We start from the raw sequence: 8,472 nt of genomic DNA on the forward strand, positions 1-8,472 counted from the left end.
CGTGTGTTGGTGGCACACCATTTCAGTTTCAGGTTCGTGTGCCCAAAATCTAACAAGGAGAAAAAGAAAGCCTTTTTTTTCAACGAAAAGAGATAATATGCCAAAGGTTAGCTTGGACGTCTGGGCTCATCGGCCTCTTTTGGCCCATCTCTTGACGGCCCACCAACGGAGTTACCCGTGCACTGGCCTCTTTTGGCCCGACCGCGAGTGACACTCCATCTCCTAGCTCTTCCAGCCAGCTCCTGTCCCCATCCCCAAATCGGAGCCAGCGCCGCCGGAATCCTCCGCCGCCTGCCTCCCTCCCTCCTTCCGAGCAGCCCGGATCTTTTCTCCGTCTCCGAGGCTTCTCGCTGTCGGAATATCAGTTTCGAGGTTGGCGTGGTAACTAAGCGACAGAGATCTTGGGCGAGCCGGTGACCGAGAGGCGGCGGAGGAGGAGGGAGGCGGAGGCAGGGCGTGCATCGGCGGCGGTTTGACCTACCTCCCCGGCCGGTGGCTATTCTGGTAAGAGCTACTGCGCTGTAACACGATTCGAGCCTCTTTTGGTCCACATCGCTTACTTACATAGATTGGCACTGGTTAGGTCAAATACTCAGAGTAGAAACTGTAGTAGGAGTATACGGTAGAGGGTATAGGATACTGTGGTGTTCAAAATAATATAATGTACTTTCTTCATTGTTTAGAGTCGAGATGTTTAAGACCAGCTGAACTTTAGAGGATCTCATTTCTTGGTACATTCACACTGACATGTAATAGATTTCTCCTAAATATTTGTAACAAGAGAGTTCATTTTAAGCAACCGAGCTTATATCCTAGTGCCTTTAGCCTTGCATACTCGAATGGATGTGCTTGTATAAAGGGATTATGTGACTGTTCAAAAAAATATGATGATGCTGAACTGTCGTGTTTGAATGTGTTTTTCATGAAATTATATTCAGCGCGCTACGGCACTGCTTCTCAATCCCGTTATCAATTTCACAGCTAGGTTCATACTACTGCATGGGAGGTTGATGCGAATTGAGGTGCTTCCACATTGGAAGGGTTCCGACAAGAACAAGGTAATGGCAACCACCATCGCGTTATTGTAAGACATCCAAGTCAGCATCCTGGTCCGCCTCATAAATGTTAGTAACAGCAGAGTTCATTTTAAGCAGCAGAGCTTGTGTTGTGTTTGTATATATGTTTTCATGAAATTATTATTCAGCACACTATGACACTTCTTCTCAATTCCACAATGAATTTCACAGCTAGGTTCATACTACTACATGGGAAGTTGATGTGATTTGTGACGTGTCCACATCAGAAGGGTTCCATTCCAACAAGAACAAGATAATGGCAACCGTCACCGCGTTCTTACCGCAGGACGTCCTAGTCAGCATCCTGCTCCGCCTCCCTGGGAGCGACCTCCGGCGCCTCCGCCGCGTCTGCAAACAGTGGAGGGACATCATCTCCGACACCAAATTCATCCACGCTCACATGGTCCAGAAGCCACGGCTGCCCCCGACCCACACCATTGTCTTCTTTCCGGGATGCGCCTATGGCAGCTGCAAAGATCTACCAAACGGCAGGGGCTTCCTCTTCGACGAGCACGGGCAGCTCACGGCCGAGCTCGCAGTTGGCAGGTGGGATAAGCTGATAGGCACTTGCAACGGCCTGCTCTGCTTCCTGGAATCTGGTCAGGGCTCCATCAAAATTGTAGAGCCATTTACTAGCGAGTCGCTCGTGGTGCCACAACCACCAGAGGTGTCGGGGCCAAGGTGGACAGTCAACCCTGCAGCTTACTGCTTTGGTTTCGATGCTATGTCCTGGCGATACAAGATCGTACACCATGGCTACCTCGAAGACAGCAGCCCGCGAGAGGGAGAGTCCGTTGATGACGAAGAACTGCACGTGTACACGGTGGGGACATGCAAGGGCTGGACGAGGGTGCACGTGGCCCACAAGGTATACGGAGAGGCATACGGTGACCCTTCGTGCGTGGATGGGGCTGTGTACTGGCCCACGAGAAGTGGTCATGGGAAGCGTGGCACATACGAGAAGCTTGTGCGCTTTGATCTGGCGACGGAGAAGGTCACACTGGAGGCGGCCGTGCGCTTGCGGCTGGATGTCCCAAGGTCAGAGATGGCAGACTACTGCAGGCTGGTGGACTCAACGCCTTGCGTGGTGACCTACGGCCGACACTGCGAGTGGGACGTGTGGTTTCCTGAAGCTGAAGAGGGAGGTGTCGGCTGCTTCCCAGGGGCATGGGTATTGTTGAGCGACTGGACTGATGGGGGACTGTACCTTCGCAGCATGAAAAGGAGCCTGGAATTTGGCCCGAGGAAAGTGCTGTTTGAGGCGAGCAAGGGTAAGCCGCCTGCCTACAGCTACAATGGTCGAGTGTCGTTCGTCCCGGCTCACCGTCGCCAGCAGCTCCCAATAGCAGGAGGTCCGCAGAGGCCGAGCGAACAATATTCTGGAAACACGTTTGGGTACACCCCCACAGTGTCTGCTGCTCCATTAGCACTCTACTTGGGCACGGCTAGTCCTTAGCCATTGCTCCGACCATTGTCCCATGTTCCACTGCAATGAACTACGGCAACATTATATCATGTCTAGGAACGTTCTGTGATAACTACTAGGTTGAACTGCTAAAACATGCTAACGGGCATGCATGTAGAGATTCCATTTTGTGACAATGGGAGACTTAGGAAGCTCCGTGTGAGGTAATCTGTGTTTGTAAAAGTATTGTAGTTGTACCGTTAAGTCCGCAGAGGCCGAGTATGTCTTAAGATTATATTTGCTGTTTCAGGTAAGTATTACCTGATCAAGTGGATGAGTGGGTGTTGTCGTGCTAGGTTTTGTTTAGGTAGATAATTTGGTTTGGCTGCAACATATGGATGAGTACACCTGTTGTATATTTGGAGGTATTTGCACTGCCCGTAGCATGTTGGTGTTCAATAGCGGGCATGTCAGGCTCTGGGTTGCAGTCCATAGAACAACAGCAGCCGTGTTGTGCCGCCTTACTCTTTCAGTAAGTAGAGTTGCTGTTGCAGTAAGGCTATGTCTATTTTCTTCTGGTTCAGTGGCATTTTTGTATGGACCTGAACGCTGAACTGTTAATATCTGAAGAATGATGCATCTATGCTAATACAATTGACATTTAATTACACGGCTTATGGAGTACTACCTCCATTCTGATTTATTAGAAAAAATTACTGGTAGTCTTGAACGGGGTACGACAAAAGGTAGATTGCAGCTAGTTTAGTACAGAGTGTACAACAACAGAAGATAGCCAGATTATAGACCGCAGCTTGCAGCTAGGTCAGTACAGCTTTTGGCGGACAGAATCGAAGGAACCAATGCACAGGATTCAGCAGAATGAGCACCAAACGCGAACTCAGAAGCATGGCGATCAGTACCAGAAGACGGTGCAGCCCACTCAAGACCAGCAGAACAAATCTGACGGTAGAGGAGTCCAAGAACCCTGCCGTTGGATACATGGATACGGCGGAAAAACCGCGACCAGGCGAAGAACGATGCTCATCAACAAAAGACGGAAATTCCGGAATACGGGAATGATCTTCATACAAATCTGAGAAAAGTACAAATGACAGGATGGGAAAATCAAAAAGAAAACAGGGGACGACCAAAGTAAAAAGGCAAACAAACCGGAAAGAGGTGTAAAATCATTGGACAACAGATAACCTTGCGGTAACCCGTGCAATGCAGCATTACCTGCACAATAAACACGAAGCAAGTAAAAAAATAATTAAGAATAGACGGAAGACGTATGGCATCAGCAGGATATCATACAAAGAAATAACAATGGAGCAGGGAAGAGCGAACAAAAAATAATACTACTGTAGAAAAATCACCAGTCCTACAATCGAACATCAACAGCCGGTCACTTGCCCAGCCAAATAGGCAACATGCTTACGTGGGCCTAAAATTGGGCTCAAATTTTGTTAAGAGGATATTCTAGTATAATTCTCACTAAATGGGATCACAAATAGACGACTATAAGGTAAAAAGTGAAATTCAAAAAAGCTAGAAATTACATTCGCTTTAAGAATCAGACACATTCTCAATGTCCAAAGTTCTTCATGTTCAGCGCGAATTTGACCTAGAGAAAATAATTTCTGGTCTGCTAGTTAGAAATTTGGCCTGACAGAAATCCTTCTTAGATACTTGTGCAACTAAAGATCTAGAAATCTATCTTCCACAGACATATGGAGAAAAAAGAAAGAAACAAAGAGAGCAAGTCATAATCTGCAAAAAGAGACATAATTTTGGTATAGAAAAAGTAAAAAAAAATTATATACTGCATAACAATCTTGCAGAAGATACGAGGTTAGCAATAACGCATAATCTGACTGACTTCTCCACGATAGTTAGGATTTCTCCATGTATCTTTATGGAGGACTGACTAGTCTATTTGAATATAAGTCCGGAGGGTGTATCCACATAGGAGCATTTCCCCAACCAGCTATCAAGTACCCTGTCCTCTCTAGGCCATCGCCGATATTTTGATCTTCTCTACAATACATAAGGCGGTCGTTGTCACATCTCCATGAGTACACTTTGTCTCCAGGCAAAATGATTTCTCTAGAGCGAGTTGCTTTAGAGTAGTATATGTGGTTTCTCTCGAAACCGTGGCGCTCAGCCCCCACTGGCACGGGCACCGCCTTAGACCTCGTGGGCCCCACATACAAGGCGTAATTACCAAACCTCGTCACTTCCATCCATTTGTGTGGGAGAGCGTCGTCGGTACTAGTGTGGACAAGCTCGAAAATCTTGAAGAAGGGCTCATGCTTGGGCAACCACCGGTCCCTTATCGCCATGGATAGTTTACCATTTAGCTCGAGTATATAACACTCGTACTCGTTGGGATCGTCCTTCTTGGTGGGATGGTGAGGCCTTTCGACGGCCAGCTGGTGGGTTGATTCGAACATGGGTGAGCCGTCTTCCTCCATGCCGATCTTAAACTTGATCAACTTCTCGTCAGGGTATGTAAGGCCGTAGAGGTCACCGTTGCAGAAGGTGATGTGCGTGAACATCTTGTTCTTCCAGTCCTGTATGGTCCATCCTCGGCGACAACCAACCTTACACATGGCAATGCTGTGCGACCCGTTGGTAATGGTGGCGAGGATGCATCCGCTAGAAGACGTGGGCCTGTCCGAGAAAACGACATGAGAGATGGGATTCTCCAACCGACCGCCGCATACCCCCAGCTCGGCACCCGAGCAAAGATTCATGACAGTGAGCTCGTGGCTGTGAAAGTCGAACGCGGCGACCCAGCCGTCATCGTGCGAGCCGACGAGACACTTGTTGACCGCCTTGTCCGGGATGGGGATGACACAGCAATAGGTCGGGCCGCCGATACAACGGCGCATTGTCCTGCTGGACCGGCTCTGCGGGGACAGGAGCAGCAGCGGGGCGACGGGCGGCGCCGTCCGCAGCAGGGCAGCGCGCCACAGCCTGCAGACGGATTCTAGGCTGGCGCGGTCGCGCCGGTTATCGATCCTGAGGCGGATGTTGCCGAGGAGATCGTCGGGGAGGTCGGACCACTGCCCCGCTGCTGACGATCTGGTGTTGCCGTTTTCTACTCCGGTGCCGGCGGTCGTCTGCGTCGTCGTCGACATCTCTAGATCCGTTTTTTAGCTGCCCAAAAAACAAATGATCGGTACGTGTCTCGATCGAACACGAGCGGTACGTATGGCGCCCACGGCTTGCACATTATATTGCTGCGTCCGTTTCGTGGCCGATCCGTATCGACCATCGCTATCCTTCGTTGCGGTGAGTCTCGATCGTGTTGGAGAGGCTCTCAGAGTCGCACACGAAGTCGGAGGTGCGCGGCATACGCGACAACATCCTCCTCGGTTGCGCTGAGGGCATCTCTAGCGGCACGACACATTTTAGTATTTGGAAATGTCCGCGCGCGTCCGTTTGCGTCGGCCGAAATGGTCGAAATCGACCGCGCGTCCGTTTGCGTCGGGGGTGGATCCAGCGGCACAACGTATTTTTTGGCCGAAACATTTTTTTTAAACATGGAAACATAATTTACATAGTTAAAAAAAACCATAAACGCGTGCGCCTACTGCTGCACTTCGTCGCTATCGAGCACGATGAGCTCCGGTATCACCCGCGGCCAGTTGCCACCAGGGGAGCGTACGTCGGGCGCGCCGACGGTGCTGGAGGTGGAGGCGCCCAGGGCTGTGGCTGTGGCGGCGGTGGAGGCGCCCAGGGATGCGGCTGTGGAGGCGGTGGAGGAGCCCAGGGATGCGGCTGTGGCGGCGGTGGAGGTGCCCAGGGATGCGGCTGTGGAGGAGGAGCCCAGGGGTTGTACGGCGGCGGTTGTGGCGCGGCCGAGTCCTGTAGCGCCAGTCGCAGCGCTTCATCCTCCGACAGGCCCGGCGGCATGACGCCGGTGGCGTATCGGGGCAGCGGCGGCTGCACTGGTGCGTCGTTCTCGGAGACGAGGACGCCGAGCTTCGCCATCTCGTCGTCCGTCATGTTCTCGGGGAAGTCAAATGTGCGGCCCTCCGCCATGGCCTGCTGCCATTTGTGGAAGACGGCCGCGACGTAGTCATCGCTGTCGTCCTGTTGCCTGCCAAAATCCACCGACGAGCAGTGGTTAAGCAACACGAAGAGCCGGGAGGCTTCCAAGACTGCAGGGGGCCTTGGTCCCTCGACGTCGTCCCGCAAATGTTCCGGCACACGTCCTAGCGGTTGCAAGGGCGTGCCACCTGACCTATACCTGATCAGGAAGGTGTTGGATTGCTTCGATTAGTTTCCTGCATGGCAGGCACGTAAACATTAAATACGAGCCCGATCGGCTCTCAGGTTGCCCTGTGGATCGGCTCAAAGAGCCGATCGCCCCATGGTTTGCGTCGGGTTAACGATGACCTGGGGCTCCTGCTTGATCAATATAAAGTTAAACCAATCTACGACAGTTTAGGGTTTTCACCATATGATCGGAACATCCTACGCGTAGTTGAGCCTAATAGACACGGAAGATAATGGAAAGCTAACCCTAAAAGAGGCCTAAAACCAACATTAAGTCAATTACCGGAACATCCCTCTTAGGACTAACAAACCATACCTAACGCACTACCGGATCGTTCAACCCGTTTGCAAGGCCTAACCATACAGATATTAAACTAATCCTTGAGGAATCAAGGAGCAACTATAACGGATCGGATCTACTAGACAACGAACAAGCAAGACGCTGCCCTTACACCTGGATAGGTATAAGGGCAGCTAGATATTGAGGGACAGCATAGCTAAGCAAATATGCATAAGAAAAGCATCTATGCAAGCCCCAAAACATCTACGATAAATAGTGCTACTCGCCATCAACAACGCTTCAGCACGAGCAGCACAATGGTAACGAATAAACGCGTACTGCCTAGATCGCAAGATGCGATCTAGGCAGCATGATGCTTACCCGGAAGAAACCCTCGAAAGAAAGGGGTGGCGATGCGCCTGATTTGTGTTTGTTGTGAACGTGATTGTCCTCCTTTTCGATAACCCTAGATACATATTTATAGTCCAAGGGACTTTCTAATTCGGGCGTGCACCTAACCGTGCACGAGTTAAACTCTATCTTTTAATTCTAAACTAAGATGCGATCTACTATATTACAGATACACGGGCAATCTAGCCCAAACTCTTCGCGCAAGGCCGCTTCAAAGACGCTCCACGTGTATGTCCTTCAAGCCCATCTTCACTTACGGCCCATCTCCTGATTTGGCCAAAATCCGGTGATAACACATGCCCCCCTGGTTTTGGTAATGATAATTTCAAAACCACTCTGTTTTTTCCTTCGAGGGGTCATGTCGTGGCAGAGCAGAACCGTCGCAATATTCTTCATCATGACGCCTTGCCTTCTCAACTTCTCTGCATGATTTGACAGTTTTGACACCACATCCTCGAAAACTGCTTAAACATTAAATCTCCGCTATATCCCCTTTTATTTAGCCACTTCTTGCAGTTCCCTTCTTCATCCCCTTCGTCTTAGCACTCCAAAAGCCCTCCTCTGCCACCATGTCTTCCTCTTCTTCCTCCTCTTCTTCGTCGGGCCTTTCCGTCCAATCCTCTCCCCTCCGGGAGCCGACGCCAGAGTGGGACCCGATGGAAGCCCACGAGGCTTACATTTGCCGCGCCATCGAAGACGGGGACGAGTCCAGCCACGACTTCTCTGTCTAGTCTGAGGACGACAAGTCCTCGACCGACGGAGAAAGCGACCTCCGTTTCCTCGCCGACGGGGAATCGGAGGAGGAGAGCGATGACGATCGCTTGTCCTGGGGAGACTTCACCTCCTCCGAGGAGGCGAAGGAGGAAGAGGAGGAGGAGGAGGACGACACCTCCTCCAACGAGCCGCCGACCAAGCGATTCTGCCCCTGGCCGGGCAACCTCAGCGACTTCGACAGCGACGACGACGACGCTGACGAGGAGGACGAGGACAACGAGGGCCCTGCCGGCGGCCGC

The 8,472-nt window shown here is 51.1% G+C and overlaps 1 protein-coding gene across 1 annotated transcript; it reads left to right on the plus strand.

Moving 5' to 3' along the window:
• The first annotated feature begins 456 nt into the window (after window positions 1-456).
• Window positions 457-2,643, plus strand: LOC124655184 (putative F-box protein At5g52610). The gene is made up of 3 exons (XM_047194125.1): window positions 457-504; window positions 982-1,058; window positions 1,248-2,643. The coding sequence occupies exon 3, from the start codon at window positions 1,333-1,335 to the stop codon at window positions 2,530-2,532; it is 1,200 nt and encodes a 399-aa protein (XP_047050081.1). The 5' UTR covers window positions 457-504; window positions 982-1,058; window positions 1,248-1,332; the 3' UTR covers window positions 2,533-2,643.
• Window positions 2,644-8,472: the final 5,829 nt, after the last annotated feature.

Source organism: Lolium rigidum, chromosome 5, assembly GCF_022539505.1.
Source record: "Lolium rigidum isolate FL_2022 chromosome 5, APGP_CSIRO_Lrig_0.1, whole genome shotgun sequence".
NCBI classification, from domain to species: Eukaryota; Viridiplantae; Streptophyta; class Magnoliopsida; order Poales; family Poaceae; genus Lolium; species Lolium rigidum.

What these genes read in the sequence shown, in the direction of transcription:
- LOC124655184 (XM_047194125.1), top strand. Translation starts at nt 1,333, where the DNA reads ATGGCAACCGTCACCGCGTTCTTACCGCAGGACGTCCTAGTCAGCATC.